Source organism: Scophthalmus maximus, chromosome 13 (assembly GCF_022379125.1).
Source record: "Scophthalmus maximus strain ysfricsl-2021 chromosome 13, ASM2237912v1, whole genome shotgun sequence".
NCBI lineage: Eukaryota > Metazoa > Chordata > Actinopteri > Pleuronectiformes > Scophthalmidae > Scophthalmus > Scophthalmus maximus.
Genome location: NC_061527.1, coordinates 15,835,076 through 15,856,507, shown reverse-complemented (window position 1 = coordinate 15,856,507; position 21,432 = coordinate 15,835,076). Strand labels below are relative to the sequence as shown.

Below are 21,432 nucleotides of genomic sequence, written 5' to 3'. Positions count from 1 at the left end.
CTGGTCAAAGATTAGCTATGCATGTGTATTTACACTACTGAAGTCTCAAAACTGAAATATCATTATGAAAATAGCCACAATCCAACCGCATGACACTTATTACTGTAGGACAACAAATTATTGAACACATATACAAATATCTTTTATTTTCATGTGATGCCAATGCATATGGCCCATCACTTTCGGGAATTAAAAAACATTCCTAATTTAAAAAAACATATATCATCTTGCAGTAATACATATACATAATGTGCGGATAAAGAAAAAAAGAAAGAAAAACACCACACCTGAGAGGGCGAGCTGCTGGCCAGCTCTTTGGGCGGGCTCTCCGGTGGAGGAGCAGGAGCAGGAGCAGGAGCAGGAGCAGGAGCAGGAGCAGGAGCAGGAGCAGGAGCAGGAGCAGGAGCAGGAGCAGGAGCAGGAGCAGGAGCAGAGTTGTTCTGGGTCTGGCACTGTTTCCTAAGAGAGTGAAGACGCACACAGACGCACACACACAAGAAAAAGCTTGATATTATTTCTGCAGAATAAAATCTTTTTATATTTAGCAAGGGACCCTACTTTATCTATCCAACTACCTGTTGAAGTTTCACAGCATTACTACTGCAGCAGCACTGGGGTCTTCAATGAAATTGGATTGCAAGTTTTGCAAACTTGTTTTAATACCTCCGCCAAGGAGATAATCTGATTGGTTCAGTTTGTTAGGGACAGGTCTATGGTAGGTCTTAGGCATGGAAACGGGCAATTCAATTTTGGGAGGGACCCAGATCCGGATATGGATCGGGGGAACATTTTTAAGGTGAAAAAGCATATAGGTTTGGTCAAGCTCAGCTTTGGTGGAGGTCTGCGCTCTCTGAGTGAGATTTATACTCTCAGTATAAGGAGCTTAAAATGCTCTCTTCCAAGAAATGACACTCAGGAAAAAGATGCAAACTATGGAGCTGTCATTTTTGCCAAGCTAATTCTACAGATGTATGAGGGCATTAAAAACAAGTTACAACAATCTCTTTGTGAGGCTGAGACAGTCGCTATGACAACTGAGTGAAGGAGGAGCTACTTGACAGAGCAGCAACACTTCTCACACATGGACAGAGCAGTTAAATCATTATTTAAATCCGTACAAATTTTCATCAGTTTAGCAGTCCGTGTTTTTTTTTAGGACATTTGTTATATAATTCTACCACCTTTCTTTCTCTGGTAAAAAGGAAACCTCTTCCTCCTCTTCTCGACAGAGAAAGTGGCATGACACTCCACAGTGACAGAGAGATGGATGTTGTTTGGGAGGTTTGGTACAAAGTGGACTAAATGGTCTTAAATGGGATCTGGAACATGCTCATTTGTTTCACGTCATTTTTTCCCTGACCAACTCCACAAGACTCTTTACTAACTGACTGACTAACTACTAACGCCTGTATTTGGACTTGTCCACATTTGATCACATCTGCCAAGAACTATTCCAGTGCCAGATAAGAACAGAGCCACAGATTTATTATGATACATTAAACGGACCTCATTATGTGCCAGATAAATCTATCACATGGCTGCAGTGTCAAAACAAAAGATCTGTGCCAGTATTATACAGCTATCCAACCAAGATAAAAAGTGGCTTACTAACATAGCCAAGATAAAGTTTATTCGCAGCATAACAGTCAACATACACGTCCCGTCTCTTTTCAAAGCACAACCAGTTCAGCCGAAAACAAAGAAGGCCCAACTACAAACACAACATTTCATTCTGAATGTAAAAGAACATTTTGCAATTGTAGAGATGCTGCTGCCACAGCCAATGTCATTATCAGTAGGGGGCAGTTGGATACAACAAGTCTTGTTAATGCCCCACCCTAGTTCAATCAGGGCGTGTGTGTTTGTGTGTGAGTGTCTGCGGTGGGGACAGTCAGATAGACAGGTGGGAGCGAGCGAGCGAGCGAGCGAGACAGCAGGACAAGCGATATGGCTAAACCTTGGACCGGTGCCACCTCACACATAGATCAGCATGTGCTGGAACACTGCTGCATCATGCGCGTTCCAAATCGTGTTGCTGTGCTACTGCGTGACTGACTGTATTAGCTCAACACTCTGGAGGAGCTGGGGGAGGTGACATTAGGTGGGAGGCTATGATTGTTAGTCAGCTGATAAACTCACAAACAGAGCTCAAAGTACGGTAAAAACACAGATGCACAAATAGGCTCTGGGTATGGATGTCTTTACACACAAAATACTAGCACGTACACACAGAAAAGACCCTGAGTGACCAGAAAAACAGATTCTTATACGCTCATGCAGTACAACAGTTCTGTTGTATTAATACTTTTAAATGTTGCTCATATTGTTTCAGATTTGTGTCACATATTCACACGTAATCCAAACATGTAAATAACCAAAATATAAAAAAACTAACCTTTCAAAAATCTAGCACACAAACCATGAAACTACGTTGGCAGCAGCCTCATTTTCAGGTAGAGTACATGATTGCAGAGCCATTGCATTGCACTGTATCTTACAAGTGGTTCTATACTTTGGGTCACTCAATTTTAACAACCAGGCTGCCCTCGGGGTTGCACCACAGGTAAATCCAAGCCTATCATTGAGAATAGGAGCCATTCTGGAGTCCACTTTGCAGACACAATTTCAGCACAGAGCATTGCAGCCTGGTCTATATTTAGCTAGCTGGGAGCTTGCTTTTCCTTAGCGTCCCAGATCCGGAGAAACCCAATTTTTTCCACTGGGAAGAGGGCCAGCAGCTCATGCTGTCAACCATTGCAACACTTGGACCAAATTAAGTGGAGCACACACAACTATTCCTCGAGGGGGGGACACAGACACCTGCCACTCTCACAAACACAAAGGCTGGCTGCTAGACAGGTTTTTGCACTTTCATGCGAAAATATTGAATCAATCATGACTGTGAAGACATTGTGAGATTACCAGAATTCAACTCAAGAAAACCTCATAAAGTCTAAACGTATCTCTTATACCTTAATTTCAATTGTTTACATACCAAGATATTAAAAGGGAAAGATTTTTGCCTGCACACATGTTCCTTTGTAGAGGAATATTTCTCAACAAACATTTTTACATACCAGAGCCATCCCACTGTGTCCTCAACACACCGCAGAGTAAACACGAATAACAAAACAACATAAACTGACTCCACAACACCCTGAACTGTAGCCTAACAAAGGTCAACCCAGTAAAAGTAAATACTGTATAATGAATCGAGCAGATATACTTAAACTGTCACTCTAGAAATGCAGTCCGCTGCTGTTATGCTACATCACCTAAAAATACTTCTTCCTAAACATTGAAAATAAGCTGCCAACACTGACACATAAAATCATTAGCTAATGTATTTACTGCAAACAGTCCTCCGTTAACATGTAATCCATATTCTAAATCAACAGTCAAGTGTTCAGCTTGTCTAAATGTAAAGCATGTGAGAAATCCTCATCATCAGAACAGGGTGAAGTGTGGGTTTTCAACAGAGTAGTCCACATCTCTGACGTACCTGACCAAGATTCTCTTGAGTAGCTGCTGATCTCCTTCTGTGTAGCCGGGCCAGTCTTTCTGAATTTCCTTATACAAAAAGTCCTTCAATGTGAAGGTGCTGTCTCTCCCATTCAGATTCGCCACCTAGAAATGTAGAAATGCAAAACAGCCACAGGTGATTCTAACAAACCTCTCCAGCAGAGAATAATCAGGTGTAACTTCACTGTGAGTTCTAACTGATTGAGGGGTGTGTATATTATGGTAATACCCGTGTGTGTGTGTGTGTGTGTGTGTGCGTGCGTGCGTGCGTGCGTGCGTGCGAGAGAGAGAGAGAGAGAGAGAGAGAGAGAGAGAGAGACCTGTTGCAGGAGGCTGTCCAGGGAGTCTTTGTCTAGTTGAGAGAGGCCATCTTTCTGCAACCTTAGGATCAGCTCAGGCTTCTTGTAAGGCTTGAGGGCCAGAAAGTGTATGAGGCGCTCTCGGAGCGGCCGGTGCTGGGTCACGCCTTTCTTTAGCGTACTGCTAGAGATGATGACGGGCCGAGATGTTCTCCGCGACGGGGCGATGTCGGTGAGGCCAGGTGCCGGTTTCCGTATCTGAACCTTTTTTCCTTTTGTGAGGAATTACAGAAGTGAAGTTAGAGTATGAAATCAAAGAAGTTGGATATAAGATGGTTAGACATAGGAATAGGGGGTACTGTAGAATTCAAAATAAAACAGGGGTTTCTATTAAAAGAAAAAAATGATATTGTTATGATATTGAAATTAATGTCATATTTGATATCTACATTTTCATTTATCTACCCACCAAGAGGTGCACTTGTTGTATGCACTTGTTAGTCATAAAGGTTAGGTTTCCTCTTCTTTTTAAACATCACATACTCTTCACTTTGGTCAAAATCCTCCATCTTTAAAATATGAACTTATATGAAAATGTTTCAATTCGCTGCCAAACAGTGGATTTCTTACTTTGAAGGCAATGAAGCAGGACCGCTGTGGTTTTGCAATGCAGCTCAACATGATGCGTTTCATGGTGCCACTCAGTGACCAACACAAAGGGTCAGAGAGTTGATGTGTTATGCCCGTGGACAGAAAGAGGATCAGCGTGTATCTGGTGCACCACATGTTTTCAATAAAAGTTCTGGTTGTAATGATTAGGCATGATGGCAGTGTGTTGAGCCTCTGCCATTCAGCCCGAGAACTGTACAAAAAATCCAGGCGTTTTAGACAGAGGGTGAAAAGAGGAGCTGCAGGAATGGGCAGTATGAGAACACTGATGCCTTTTCTGAACATTAGAGCATGTAAACCTTTTCAGGTGGTAAACCAAATAAAAAGTACGAACCTAAATATGATAATATAGAATATAACATGTCACCTTTAAGTGTTTGCAGGGCACAGAAAGTCCAGTTCCTATATACCTGTTAACTCTCAACACCTCTTATGTTGATTAAATTGAAATATATTTCCCATCACCCAAAGGCTGACGTATTAAATACTGGTGAAGTCTTTGACTCACCTACGTATCTCCCCCCGGGCTTGATGACGATGGCACTCCTACTGCGAGTCTCCTCCTCAACCTGGGCCATGTTTTCCCGGGCCTTCTGGTAGGAGTCGTCTGTGGCACATACTGTAATCTTGTCCTGGATCCCACCCAAACAATCCAGCTGAATGCTCCCTTCACTGCCAAAACACAAAGAGGAGACGTTGAGGGAGGAAGACGGGGATAGAGTGACCAGTAAGAGAACAGAAAGACTGGAAGGGAATTACAACCTATTAAGAGGTAGATGGTTATTTGTTTTTCAGTTAATTAAAGTAGACAGGAAACAAAACAATATCATGCTATATTTTAGAGGATACTACTTTAAAACACTACGATGTGCTTAAATAGACAAGAACCCACCACAACCTTTAATCTCTCACTATTTGCGATAAATAGTGCCTTCGTGCCCAGATGAGGTTAGTTAAACACCCTGAGTGCACAACTATTATTTTTTCAAAATCCATCCAACTGTGAGTTACCACAATGCGGCTTACTGCCGCATCAAATCCCCTTCTCTCCTGACTTTCTGGATCGCTTTGACGCTCCTCCACTTTGATGAGGATTTGGCAGAAAATTAAACAGTGCTGGCGCAGTTGGTGGAAGCTGAACTCTTGTCAATTGGGTTTTAGATTGGAACTCAAGGTTGATTAAGATCCAGTCAGAGATACAGCTGAACTCCACCTGACCTACTTGTTAAAAATATTTTAGAAGTAGAAGAGTTTTTGCTGTTTTTAGATTCTGTCTCTCTACTTCCTTCCGCTCCAACACAGATTTCAGGTTCTATCCATCTAATTCAGCGAGTGTTTTTTATACTCATGTTAGTATTGAGAGCATGTGCAGAAGGAGGTTAATGGGCTTTCTGCATGGTGGGGGAAACATTTTATAATGAGGTCTTGTGTTGTTGCAGCTTCTACCACAGAAACAGACAGCACTTGCAACAGAGTGCTAAAAATATCAACGTTAATCACTTGAGCACGGAATCATTCTAAATTTACAATGAAAATATAGCACAGCCAAAGCCTATAGCAAAAAAAAAGAGGAAATGCATAAAGTGTCGTCTGTCTGGAAACACTCTTTTTTGATAATTTAAGTCAGGAGACTTGCGATTATCAACACAGAACACAACAGTTTGAAATAAAGGCTGAGAGTGTTTCTGAATAAGAAGAATTCGTTGCTCACACTTTAAGTAAAGAGTGAAAGTGAGTGAGAGTCAGTATTTGCTTTCACCTGGTGATGTACTGCTGGATGCAGTCAAAGCTGCCCTGGGGGTTATCTCTGCCCACATTTGACAGGTAGAAGGTAAACGTTTGCAGCTCACTGGAATTTTCTGACCGTGGTATTGAAATTTTCTGTTGAAGACAAAAAAACATCAACATATGAAAACGTTTTCAAAATCTGGATAGTTATATTTATACCATTTTTCCAGGCTTTCATAAATGTGTGTTTTCATTTTATACCTCTACATCAAAAGAAGGTCTCAATGCACTCCAAACCTTACTTGTAGAATTAAACACGTATTTTTCTATCTGAAGTATTCAGAGCTTTAAACAAACACCAGTGGTGCGCACCTTAATAACGTGGCCATGCTGAGGGAAAGCAGTGAATTAGCTTGAGGCATTTTCTTGCCGAGCAAAAACACTAAAAACCTCACAAATTGCAGCCAAAAGCCGCTGCCTTCTCTTCTTACAGCTTATGTCTACAAGGACAGTCTACCTGCTACCATGTTTTCCCAACGTGTAATTGCAGGAACCACGTGTAAATTACTGTAGCAGAAGAATTATGATATGGTATTTCTGCAGTCACTGGCCTTCGACGCTGCTGTGGACATCCTATTCCTGCCCCATAATTACCTTCCTCCCACAGTACAGGTGTTGCTTCGGCATGAGGTGGAGTTTATCACTGTCCACTAGCCGCTTACCTCAATAAAACACAACAGCGACTACTGAGAAGAAGAAGCTGCATTTGTCTTTTATAATTAATTTTCGACTATTTATGTACAGCAATGGCTGAAAGTGGTTTACATTTTAATGCAGTGTACAGACGCATGTGTAATCTTCTTAGGGAGCAATGTGAAAGACTGGGTGACACTGAAACCTTGCCACAAAGGTGCAGTAATCGATTTTAATCCGATATACTTTTTTTGTAAAAGTCAGCGATTAATTCCTCACGGTCTGCTAGCTGTCGGTTCTGTGTGCGCCGAAAAAAAAATATAATTTGAAAAAGAAAACTTGGTGCAATGGTTTCACATTCTAATGATATGGTGTTTTCCTTGGTATTTCCTTGATATGTTGTTTTCCTTGGTATAGTCTTGGTATAGTCTTGGTTTCAAACCAAGACTAAATTTATTTGATGAGTTGTGAGGAGAAATACTTGAGTACTAACAGTGAGGCCAGGCAGCTGAAATCCCAGCTCAGCTCTGTCTACTTGAACTTGAATTCAAGTGGTGTCGCAACTGAGGACGAAACATTAAAACAGGCCACGGTATCCCCGGTTCAGAAGCTCATTGAGAGTGACCTGATACATCAGATGCCTATACCTGTGACTTCAGTGCTGGTACGGAAATGCTTTTAGAGCATAGGCAGCTCAGCCTTGTTTACCTAGGCCTCAACACGTGTGAAGGCTGCAGGTGGCCAACTAGAAATACATACAACGCCCTTCCTGGAAGACCCTTTATTTTCTATACCACTTTGAGGCCAACAGAGTGATTCAGGACAAAGTTAACGAGTCGTCTTCAACCAGGCTTAGTGACTCTCCTTCTGATCTGTCATTAAAAGATTAAGATGTTAACAGAACATTAATACTGTGTAGACTGCTGTCAACTTTTAAAAAGCTGTTAGATTGATCATATGTTTGTGAACGGAGATTGCCGTTCACAAACATATGACTTAACGCAGCAAGAGATTTTCTGAGTCAGAGAGAATTTTCGAAACATTAAGGCCGTCTCGGTGGAGCAGCAGGAGGCAGGACGTGACGATAATTCTGCTGCAGAAAGCAGCCTCTTTGTTTACACTTATCAACACGCCCACTCGCTGGCTGTGAATCTTCTGGAGATTCTCCTGCTGTATTCCAACATGGCTTCACTCGGACATTTGTACAAGAAAAGTTCCGGAGCAACATCTGCATTCTCACATATAGCCACTCCAGAAAATTTCCAGGGAATGTCAGACTTCATGTCTAAAAGCAGCTATAAAAGAGATCCCACTTTCCATGCCCTCTGTGCATAATCCAAAATACTTCAGTAGAACATAACACACACGCAGCCTTAGCTGCACCCTACCTGATAAAGATTAAGATAAAATCATAACTTTCAACCAGGGATCAACCAGTCAGCGTTCCTGCTATCAACAGGAGAATAGATCTGATTAACTCAGTCACAACCACATTACCCCACGGATTTACTTGAATCTCTGCTATAAAATGTTTCAGCAAACAGAGAAAAAATTTTTTTTTTATCATTTAGCTCCCTGCAGTTAAGTGTTTGTTGAATGAGGGTGTTAAAAGCAGCAAAGTCAGTCGCCATGCCCAGTCTCAACCACATTATAAACATGATCAAATATAAATAAGAGGAGCGACAGTGATTGAGGCTTTACTACATGTAGAGCTGGGACAATTTTAAACCTTGAACATACTTATGTCAAGTTTGTGCAGACTAACAAAGGAGATTGGTTGAGTACATGAATCCAGAGATGATTAAGAGGCAGAGGAAGTGAAATGAACAGCCTGACTCAGCTGACTCACACTGTAGAACGTAATAGAGTGAGATGTGAAAGAGTCTCCCCCACAACAAATGGCTTGGGCTCAAACCTGAAAGTGTTGAAACTACAGCGTGCATACAATGATTGACTCATCCAAGGACGAGGAAGGTTTCTAAAGAAAATGGGTCATCATTAAGATGAAAGCTAATACACCCTGTTCGCTGTTCCTGCGTGGGGTTTTCCTCCAGTTTGCCTTTAATGTGGCTCCAGGCTATACACAACAGTGCCTTTGAGTTTAAAAAGGCAAATATCAGCTCATTTTTAAATCAAATTGTGATCTGTGATTTGTTGACGAGACAAAGGGTGAAGGAACAGGGACTTTGATGACAACCTTAAAATCAAAAGTGACTCTGGATTAAGATTTTGTAAACCTAATGGATTTCTCCTCTTAGAAACCCCCCAATGTTAAGAATCAGCTCAATTGCTAATAAGGAACCGTTCGCAGAAAGGTTCAAAAGCTACATCCTGCCTTTTCAACAAAACCTAGACATAACAGGGTTAGCAATGGAGAAAAAAAAGCAGAAGAGCATAGAGAGATTTCTTAAACACTGGGTGAAAGGCGGTGAGTGACAATGAAATACACCATCTCTACAAGTATTAAGGGCTGGAGTGGATTGTACAAGCACCCCCTCTGTGTTTTGCTGGCAGCTAGTCTCATCCTCTCATTCTACATGGCAGCTAGCAAACAATGCCCCTTTTCAGATTGTGGTCGCTGAAGAGGCTGACCCCCACGCATTTCGTTTAGTCTTCTGTCCATGGCCAAGGGAGAAGAGAAGGAGCAAAATAGATGTGAAAAGGGAAAATCAGACAGACAGGAAAGACCCTGACACGCCAAGAGGATATCAAAGATTTAGTGCCTCACGTCGCCTTATGTTTTCTCTCTCTGGTGATCACACTTCAGAAGACTACAGCCAACAGTCAGTTGACCCTTGACCTGTAGGTGATCTGCTCCTATAAGAGTGAATATCTCATCCTGCTGTACTGGAAATCCCAAAACTATTGTGTATTTACAACAATACATACTTATATAGATATAATACCAGAGTGTGCATACTATAGCATTCTGATTTCAGCAGAAACAGATTTTCCTCTTGAGTCGACTTGCTGCATCAACAAAATGCATTACTTTGCTTTTCAAAACCTAAAATCCTCAGATGACAAACATCACTTCTATCAATGAACCTTGTGCATGGATTTCATGTATATGCACGTATTTTCACAATTCATGCGTGTTAAAAAGAAGGATATCTAAAGACAGTTACTGGCCGATAGTCTTTCAACAATATTCATCACATCATTCATGATGTAGAGGTATAAAATGATCATTCATCATTCAATGCAACAGGGTCGAAAGGGTCACACCGAATTATCTTGCCATAGAACGTCAACTTCAAACCTGATGGTACACAGATACTTAGAAAAGGGTTTTTAATAGTTGATACAGCATTAAATGAGTATGAGAGATGGAGCCTGGCTGTATACAGGACTGCAGTGTACCGCAGTGCACCGTTCCCAGTTTTAAACTAATACACTGAAGGCAAGATGGAAGCATTACACACATCAAGACTCACAAGGAGATTAGGGGATAGTTTTTAACTCTCAAAAAATATGCAAAGTGGCAGCCAAGCTTAAATGATAAACCTTTTCATTATAAATTATAGAAATTAAAGACTGTAAAACAAAATTACAAAACCTGAACTGCACCAACTATCATGAATTGAGAGATTGGGATGCTTTCACTGGATTCTCTAGGCAACACATCTACCCTTAAAAATACATTTTAAACAACCTGTGTTTGTTATGCTGCAGTATGGGCAGAGTGAGAAGCTAGGAGATCTACTATGGCATGAAATGGTAGTTCAGCTGTAAGTAAACAGACATGAAAGCGTCAACTTTGAGAATAAACCAGTTATTTACTTGGAGGTAGGGTTGAGATTTTCATGGCATCATAACTGCCCTAGAAAATACCACAATTTGACAGAATATGGCATTTCAGTTATTTTTAATCAGTTACGATTAACTTTAAAAAGGAAGTAAAACAAAAGGATTCTTGGGGTGAATATGTTATTACACTTTCCTAATGAAACTGCTGAGATCTGTTGCAACTCTTTATGGGGAAGAACTTTAGGGTAAACCACACAATGATCCTCATTTGAAAATTGAGAAATTTGCACACATTCTACCGATATTTCTCAGTATGGTGCCAACTCGTGCTGGAGCTTTTATATCGCATCTGATGGCCGATAATAACCTGGTGTCAAACCACAAGACAAGGGAACGGAAGGTGAAGAGGAGGCAGCAGCGTTGTGTCTTTGTGTATGGTCACACACAGACACATGTGCAGGCACTGTAATGTGTCTGTGTGTGTACTGTTTGTGTTTTTAAGAGTGTGTGTGTCTGTAGGAGGAAGTAAATATAACAGTGGCCTGTGACAGTCATGTCCACAAACAGCCAATCATAACAACATTTCAGACAGAGACAGAAAGCACAAAAAAGATTTGGACAAGAGGCAAATCCCGGAATGAACCAGGCCACTGAATCAGAATCAAAATACACAGGAGGAGATGTTAAAAACTATCTATTGTGCCATTAGATGGTGAGCACTTCCACGGGATTTGTGAATGTGTAACCAAACTGAAACTTGCCATTACAGAAGAGCAAATATGCATGTCTGACTGGGCAGGCTCACACATGCCAACCCTGTGTTCGGCCCATGCAGGAAGCAGTTGCTTCTGTAGAAAAATGCCTGTAAGCATGAGGACGTTTACTGTTTGTATGTGTAGAGTTTATTGCTCATACAGGGATGAACTGGAACCTATGTGCGAATTTTCCACTGCCATAAACAAGCAGGTACCAGTTGCAGAAAGGAGGCTCAGTCACAATTTAAGACATAAAAAATAATTCACTACCAATTTAACTGTTACATTACTACCTTGAGCGTTCACTTGCTTGCCTCTATTACAGCTAATCTACGAGGCAGGCAGTGACAGGTAGGAGTAACTTTAGCTCTGCTGCTGTGGAGAATATTAGCAGCAACAAACAACTGCAGCTTTCAGTCTCTTCTGTCTTGATCCTGCTTGTTTCCTTATTCTCCGATCACTTACCTTTCATCACCACTTGCACTTTATATTGGTGATACTAAAAGTGATTTGGTTGACAGTGGTTGATCAGTTAGTGATAGCCACTATACAGTAGGCCACCAGCAGGTTATCAGCAACAGAAATCAGGCTACAATCTGATCCGAAATATAACAGTTATAACAGGTATTTGAGTGAATGCTGCAATATTCTAAAGAGGTTGCAAAGAAACCTTACTGCAATACAAGAGATGTAGGGCTCCATGTGGCACAGTTAGGAACCAAAGCAAAAATAAAACAAAGCTTGTGTCCAGTAGTCAGAGAAGCTTGAAAACATTTGCCTGCGCAGGTCTCAGTGAAATAAGATCAAGTAATGTTGACATATGGTACATATGGTTAAAAAAAAAAAGAAAAGCAATGGCTTTAAGAAGTTGCAAAAGATGATAGCTTTAGCTTGCAGCTTACACCAGTGTTATCCCTAAGATATTTAATTATTTTTTATTCAAGTAAACAAAACTGTGCATGCATGTAATGGGAGACAGTGAGAAAGATGCCTTACCCCTTGGTTACCATTGAATCTGATCAGAGGTCGTGATGACAGCACCTGGAAGAGAGAGAAAATAACAGCATTATTATATAAATCTCAAGGGGAGCACGTCAAAAGATTTAATTCAGGCAATTTCCAGGTAAAATCTTGTAGTTTCAAGTCTCTCATGAAATCAACTGCTTGTGCAAAGCTTTCAAACAGTCAATTAAAAAAAAAAGGAATTACAAATGATTTTCTTGGGAGCATTAGAAATGCAGTTACAGTTTGTAATTGGGAAGTTTTCTGTAGAAGTTTACACACAATGTAATGGACTGTCGGTGCACTTACAGTATATAGTCAACGGAGCAACAACATTTCTCCATCTAGGTTACATATACCTTAATATCCCTTAAATAGACCACAGAAAATACAAGGACTGCAATGCAGGGCGATCAACGTCAATTAATTTCCGTCAGGTCTGAAAAGCCCACCTCCCAGCATCTCTTTGATAAATGCAGGGAGAAATAGAAATAGTGAGAGAAATGTCGGTGTTTTTGTTTACTCAGTCATTTACCAAGCTGAACTCTCTGCACTGACATGCAGTATTTCAAAAGTTATTAGACGCAGAAGCCACCAAAAGTATGGCTCAGATAAGGCTGGTCATTGTGCGAAGGAGAAATGCAGTGATATTGCCACTATGCCCAAATTGCTGTGGTTAAATAATGACTAACATGTTTTGCATATAATTGGTAACTTCTCTGATGACATAATCATTAGCTGCTGCTCAATTTTACCTAACAGAGTCATAGCTGTTGATCAGTGTTTCCCAAAAAACTGAATCAAACGTGACTAATGATGGGGCAGGATGAACAATTTTAATACCGTGAATATGGCGAGGTAAACAGTCTTTAATATAATACATTTTAAAAAAGCAGAACAAAGACCACCTGCAAGTTACATCAGTCTAGAAGGGTCTCCAGTTCGCTTTTCTGTTGTATTCAGCTGTTTCAGTAAACTGTCTGGAGTAACTATCAGTTTATCATTTGATTTCTATTAACTCCACATAAAAAAGTTTAATTGTTTCAAATTGAGAAAAAACAATCAGACAGCAGCACTTTCATTCCCCGAGGCGAAAATCCCCAAAGATGGCAAGTGACACAGGAAAAACAAAGTTGAGGTTGTTGCCAGCCGAGGTAAGAGCAAGTTAACAGTTACTCCAGCTCTGGTCAACTGAGGAACAATCACGGTCACATTTTACTGACTGTGGCACCGTAACATTCATCACCAAAATATAGCATATTATTGGCTTTAAAACCTTGGTGCTGCTTTAGTGAATCAAATGTGACCAAGACGGAGGCTTACCAGTTCAAAGGAGGACGAGCCTATTTGAGACACAACATGCTTTGTATTCCTGCCTGATCCTGAGATATGCAGCATGCATACAAATACTGGTGAGCTTCTGTCCTCTGCGTGGCTTCACTTACACTCTTCAGACCATAAATTTCATTCGATTGCCCAATGAGTGTTTGGTGTCACTTGCACCCGACCAACAGAAGCCATTTGGTTGGCATTATAGTATGAGTTACGTATACCCTACTACATTGGCCATGACTGTATTGTGGATTGTGTCATTGAACAACAGGAGCTACCGTAAATTTTGGAGTGGATTTTTATCTTAATTTGACACAGCAGATTAGAACGAGAAAGACAGATGACATGAAACAAAAGGTTGACTCAAACTGGACGTTGCCTTTCTTTGGAATGTGCCTTAACCATTAGGCCACCAGATACTCCAGAGAAATCCTATCAATTTCAGTTTCAAGGACCTCGAATAGACCTAAAATATGTGCCAGGGCCAATTAAGATATTAAGATTTCTTTGATGAATCAGTACATGCCTGATACATAAAACCAGATCAATTTGCAGCTGATGGTCAGCTGAGCCATCACAAAGTCTGTTGTGATAATAAATTGCATTTATGGTCTAACAGCTTCACTGGAAATTCTGGATTGTGAGGATTTAACAAACTGAAGTAGTTAAACATCTTTTAAATCGCTCAAAAACGATTGGACTGATCGCCATAAATTGTCCCCGCCACGTTCCTATGTTCATGTCTTACGTGAGACATGATGACCACGTTGTGCATGATCTCAGAGATTTAAGAGGCGTTTGAAAAAACACTGGAAAAGCAATTACATCTTGTCTAAACAAAACAAAAAATTAGATGAAAGAAGCAAACCAATGTTTGATTATTTTGACAACAGCCAAAGATGGTTTCAGTTTGGCCTGAGCTCTGAACAGTCTCTATGCAGAAACACCAGACCTTTCATGGAGCCACACTCCCTGGTTCCCCCACTGCAATGTTTAACACGGCACCAGTTTTAGCACTCCCACCCTGTGCCCTACCCCTCCCCCATCCCAGCGCTGCTAACATAGTGCTACCCTCAGCCTGTTCATTTGAATGGGCTGCTGACAGGTCACTATTTTCTGGGACCCGAGCCCAGAATGTTCCACAGAGCTAACCTTAGGGACAGAGTACGAGTCCTGACCATGGATCGATGACAAGGCCATGGGTGTTCTCACACACTGCCAAACAGCTACAGAATGGAGAACGACTGGACATCGCATGGACTTGCTGCCAAGCAGCCAGTGATAAAACTGAACTGAAATGTTGTTCCAAGTGTGTTTCCTACGACATAAAGACTTGCCTTCTTACTGCTTTGCCATGAAGTAATAACAAAGTAAATGGAAATTTAACAACACAAACACAGACTTTAATTTCTCAAACAATATTGTGTACAAATGTTTTAACTGTAAATGGTTGTGAAACATAATTTACAAATTATTCGTTGTCACAATCTAACATTGAGTCCATGAGAAAAATTATTATCATTATGTTCCGTCTCTCCTGTTGCAATGCCAATGGATTTCTTGGTTTTGTAGTACATGCAAACAGGAATAGCCATGACCAAATCCCAATGGTATGGCTGTGGCACCCAAATTGCCAGGAATTGAGTTGCATAACTATCACACTGATGAGAAGTTCCACCTGTCTAGTATTTGGAAAGAGCACAGTGTGCCAAGGGTGAGATGGTACCAAGTGTCCTTTACTCCCAATATTCAGTGTGCAGGGGATTATTGCTGGGTGAATCCCTTGTGTGAAATGTGGTGTAATAGTCTACTCCTTTAAAATATTTGTGACAGAGAAGTGTCAGGTGCGCATTTGAAGTAATACTGTTTGCTCATAGGCTTAGTTGGAAATAAACTTGTTGGTGTATTTACTGTAACTGGTTCTTCGTCGCTCAAAAGAAACGCTTTGAAGTTTGTAGGGTTTTTTCCTCTGAATACTGCTAACAAAAGAAACTTGTGCTGCCATTTCAAGCATAAGACCGGCTTCTTATGCTTGAAATGGCAGCACAAGTTTCTTTTGTTTTGCGCCACTTGTTGGTTTCAGTGATTACTAGATTGCTAATGGTTGTAAACGATTAGTATTAGTTTTTGGTCATTTTAAAAATTGTTGTCCCTCCATACTGAATGGCAGAAATGTATCTCTCTCTTCTTTCCTCACTTTGGCTAAGCAAATACCAAAATTGTGCAGTAGAGCAGATCATCTATTCGATTACTCCCTTTAGTCTCATCAGGTTAAAGTTTAGCAAATGATTACTCGTTGCAAATTTAGTTGCACTGTAGTACTAGTATATACCAAAACATATTTTGAAAACCCCAGTGTTTTACCTTTACAGTTCTGACAAAATAAAACAGACTGACAACCACTGTATGGTGTTGTGGGTTACACTAACATTTCTGTTACCTGACACCTGATGTCTGTGAAGCCATACGTCATACACATACAACAGCTTTGTCCAAACCGCAACATGAGACCACTGTTTTCTGATCTAACCATGTTGGAGAGCCAAACATATTGTGGAGATAATATAATGGATCACTCGGAAATACTTCATTAGCATGAGCCCTAACACATTTTATTAAAGCACAAATTGTGGGTATTGCTTCAATGTGGTTTCACAAAAGAATCACTTTTTTCCAAAACTGAGTTCAAGAAAAAAAAAGAAGACTTTAGCAGTTTCCTTTAAACGCTGCTAATCAGGGGCCTTAACAAAGGTGATGTGAAAGTAATGACTCAGTAGGAATTCATAGCAGACTTTTAGTTTGCTCAATGGATCTGAATGGGCTGAGAGGTTTAATCATTTTCTACTATATCACAATTTATTTGGTTATATGTCAGTTTCTGAAATTAAGATATCATTGAGGTTTCAAACACCCGTAAATACAGATACATAAAAGAAGGTTGGCATGGTTGCTCTGAATGAAACTGCAAGGCAAAAAATGTGCCTCTTGTCACCATTTGGTGCCTCAATTGAAAGATGCATTGATCCCTGTTACAGCCGTGACAACAAGGGTTGGGTACCGGAATCGTGTACTTTAAAGGGTCCCAACTGAATTACGCCGGTACAACTGAGCTCCGATTCAAATTAAATCAATGGGTAAAAGAGCAAGTTAAAACATCTGGGCGAGCGAGCAAGAAAAATGTATAGAGAGCCGGAGCAAGTGACCTACGGATTTATACTTATAAACCTGGATTACTTATAAAGCGGTGCTACATTTACTTATAAACCAGCGCTACATTTATTGGAAGGTGCCTCAAGTGTGGTGACAGTTCTCAAAAGTTGGTGGAGTCAATGCTGTCTACAGTATTTGAAACGTGAAATGCATAGCTGGCCATGGCAACCCAACTCACCTAATGAGACATCTGGTTAAACACAAATATATCTATAAACTGAACAGTGTACCGTTTTTGATAGTCTGAAAGCCAAGTCCCCCGTAGCAGCTGCAGCTGATGTTAGCAGCAGGCCAACGCTGAAGTAGTTAAAGGCCTCCATGGATGACGGAACTTTACAAGAGGTATTACCAGCTTAATCGAAATATACTTCAGGTAATCAATTTGCCAGTTGGATAAGTTATGGAGAAAATGTTTTTGGGTACAGTTACAAAATTCCAGGTACCAAGTGGTATCAAAACAATCTAAAAGTGAATGGTACCCAACCCTAATGACAACTTGGCTCATGGTACCAACAATAGTTTTGTGCTTTTACTTGAGCAAAAGATCTGTGTACTTTTTACATCACTGACCACAATCTGACAGGAAGATATAAACAGTGGCTAACTAGACGCAAGATAAAATCCTCTGCAGACAATGATGTCAGTTGTTATTGGTTGAAAGTGCCATTTACATGCTCAATGTTGTTTTCTTAACAAAGTTTCTTCTTACCATGTAAAATTAACTAACAAAGACAAAAACATTTGAACTCAGAGAAAGAGGCAAAGGATAATAGATTGCATTATTAGAAAAGAAAAAGAAAAAATATGGAGAACTCTGCATAGATTGATCTGTGATTCCCTCAAGTCTTCTAAATTGATGCAGCAGCCTTTCAGACATTAAGTCTGAGCAGTGATTCGTCGTCTGTTTCCAGTGAGTGACCCAACAACCTTAAAGTAATGAATGCTCTATGTTTAAATATCTGCTATATGCACAAACCTGTTCTTCTAGCTCCATTAAAAACATTATGGTGCTGTACACTTGTTTTCCAGGCATCATATTGCTCGAATACTGGTCAAAAAGTATTTGCTAGAGTATTTGCAGACCAAAGAGCAAACCGTGACCTTTGCAGTGACTGATCTCTTGAAAAAGACACAGCAGGTCAGGCAGTCTGCTCTGTGTGCAGTGACATAAGGTTGACACAGGATAGAGCAACACTATGACATTTGGAGTCATATTTGGCCTTAGTGGTTATGGTCATCCCTTGCAACGTCCCTTGCTCTGCTGAAACTGGGGAGTCAGCATTCCTTAAATAACCATGGAACTGACAGCTTGACCAGCATCAAGCAACACAATCCCCTCCCAGTCTCTATTCCTTCCCATACCATTCAGGGGTAACTGTACTGTAAACTGACCTCCTTAATGAATCCTATAGACTGTCAGCGAGAGTACTTGACTGAGGATTGATCCTCCTCTTCACGAAAACCTCTTGCATTTAACTTACTTAAAAAAACAAAGACAAAAAACTTGTCTTAATTTAAAAGCTGGGTGGCTTTAATATAATAGATTATGTAGAGGGCATCAATGTTTCATCCATAAAAACAGATAATGTACAGTTATTCAAGGCATTTACTTGCTAAAAAGTGTAAACTGAGATGATCAGAGCACCAAGTATAATGCAATCAGCTTTCTTTCAGTGCTCATTCAACAATAGTGAAGATACATTTCACACTGAACAATTTACTTGAATTATTTCATACTTTGGGGCAACTCCACAACTATAATGCAACATATCTTGACTGGCATGACACATTTATAGTTGACTTTTTAGGTGGTCTTGGCATTATGCAACATATAACTACAGCAACAGATATCATGTCTGTCACCAAACCATCAGGTTCATTTCAAGAGCTCATTATTAAAATAACTGGTTTAAAGACATCACAAAATAATCTGAACTACAGCGGCTGGTAATTCATTCCAGGGCTTACTATGTAAATGCAACACAATTAACTGCTCACCACAAGATGGGTGCCACCTGTGTGATGTATTCCCTTAAGAATGTAAAATTCATGCTTCCAGTTTACAATCACAATCCATTTCCTCATGCCAAGACAAAAGTCATTACATGGGCCAACAACGGGTTTTAACATTTAAATGGGACCAACTCACCTCTCGACAGTAATGCAGCAGTGCCAGCACATGAGATTTGTCATCACTTCCTATGACTGCTTTCCTGGTCTGCCTACGAATGATCCCTTTATATTTGCAACAGGCATAATATTTTTGTTCACTGCTACCGTTTTTATTTTTGCAGATTTGTACTTTGAGAACAATCGGCTATTCCATAATGATGACAAAAGGAAACTGTGAGCACTACAGAATCCGACACTTTTCCAACACTGTGCTGTAACAACAGACATCCAGAGACATAATTATATACTTTTATTTGCACTCTACATAACCTTCAGCTTGATGACACTCAAGTAGCTTTTCTCATTTCCTTGCTTATGTCACAGCTGGTACAAAAAAAAAGTTTCTGGGCTGCTAGTCCCGCAGCAATAGCTCCAGTTCACTCTGTCCTCAGAAGACCAACAGAGGAACCGGCTGACAGTCACGTCTCATACAGGAAACTCAACTATTCCTACTGGATGACTGCTGTTTCACTACAGGAACACAACAAGAATAACTCAGTCAATACTGTGGGTCCAAGTAAAGTAACCTTGCCTAAACTGAATGCGATTTGCATCTGGGCCAACGTATCATTCGGTTTGCTTACAAGTCTTTAAACTAAACTATTTACTTCTTGATCTCCAAAAATGTATCATAGTAGTGGCATTACAATGAGTCGGTTGTCTGTTGATAACTACAGTTAAGCTGTTCCTGCTCTATACTTCTTTTTTTCCCCAAGTCTACTATTTATCTAAGCTGCTACGCCGTACAACATTACTGGCCTGGAACAGCCACGATGAAGGCAAACAATCCGGGGGAATTGCCATATTTGTCCACACAGTAGCATAACTGGGGTCATAAACATAACCAGCTTTGTCTGGTGACGTCTCTGACCACGCCACAACTCTTTTACATTGGAAGGCGTGTGTCATTCTGTAGCTCTCTTCCTTCCTCTTCCTTTATCGTGTTCCCAGCTCACCCCTACTGTTGGGTGCCAGCCAGTGTTGGAATTATTAGGAAGCTGGAGGAGCTCAACTCCTCTAAAAGATACCGTAGCCACAATGAAAACAATACAGGCTGTGTGTGCGCGCACGTGCGTTCCTTAATGATTAGCCACATTTTTCATATTTTTCTTGAGCAAATGTGAAAATGGAGGAAAAACACGGCGGTAAGTAACAAGACGCTCAAAGCTTGTACAGATCTCACTCTGACATGTAACAGGTCTGATGGACATCTCTCAACAATTTCTTCCTGGGCAAGCATAACAACATAGAATCTTCTGTCAATTTATGTTTGAATTTGGTCTGTGTTGGTTGAGAGCAATAATACATTTGCACTGCTCCTCACTTCTCATTGAAATGTCTGAATTTCAATATGTTGCCTTTAACTATGCACGGCTCTGAGGAATTGTGAGTGCGGCTGAGTGAGGAGATTCCTGTGTGTATGCTGCTATAATGTAATATATACACATATGCAATTAATTCAGACAGGTGGCACACCACCCACACTCAGGCATGATAACTGTGTCAGATGGTGGTTTGATGTGTAATCATCATCTGTCATTGTGTGAAGCTTCTGTGTCTGGGCCACGACAAATGCTGTAAACTTCTGCGAATCTTGCGATCCCAGTGCCTTCATGCCTGCGAGGGCCTGGTGTTTGTCGGATAAAACAGAACCTATAATGTATTGTTATATCATTAATAGTTCTGTTTCAGTGCAAATAGTAAACAAACAAAAAAACTGACCCAATCCAAACCATTAAATCTGAGAACACATCCCCCAAAGTTCTGACCACAGTAACCCATCCTTCCCCTCTGTGCCACTAAAGGCCAAAATGTGATTGGAGCAGTTGTGCCAGCTAAGGTGGTACTACATCCCCCAAATGATGCAGCACATGACTACATCAATCTACTGCTCTGAACATTCACGATTGTGAGTAAACTTGAATAAAAGAAAATGTTACGGAGAGGGCATACAGTGAGCAATACAACTAGAGTAGGTAGCGATTCCGTGCCTTCTCAATAAAAGGTCCCAATTATTAAAAACATGATTCATTCAACAACTGGCCTCTTCAGTCAACTAAAGCACCGCACCAATAGAATGCCCAGTACACATTTCCTGTTTATACAGCACTACTCTTTTTTTTTTAATCACATGTAAGCATATTTTGAATGTGAAATAGCATGAGGACATGCATTTAACATGACTTTGTGAAACAATGGCACTAAGGGTGGGGCAGAATTCTACCCCTCAAGGAAAGCCCCAGTGCCAATACTAACTCCGTACAGTCCAAGATGCTCAAGACATTCGTGTGTACTGTCCC

General features: G+C 40.6%; 1 protein-coding gene across 1 annotated transcript in view; it reads right to left on the bottom strand.

The window, feature by feature from the left end:
- The window catches only part of ell (elongation factor RNA polymerase II), a 29,857-nt gene that overhangs the window by 6,325 nt on the left and 2,100 nt on the right, over window positions 1-21,432 (bottom strand). The window contains exons 2-7 of the mRNA XM_035646838.2: window positions 12,413-12,457; window positions 6,250-6,371; window positions 4,999-5,162; window positions 3,843-4,093; window positions 3,503-3,627; window positions 288-459 (exon numbers count right to left, since the gene is read on the bottom strand). Of these exons, the coding sequence (XP_035502731.2) occupies window positions 288-459; window positions 3,503-3,627; window positions 3,843-4,093; window positions 4,999-5,162; window positions 6,250-6,371; window positions 12,413-12,457 (879 nt within the window). The remainder of the gene's footprint in view (window positions 1-287; window positions 460-3,502; window positions 3,628-3,842; window positions 4,094-4,998; window positions 5,163-6,249; window positions 6,372-12,412; window positions 12,458-21,432) is intronic.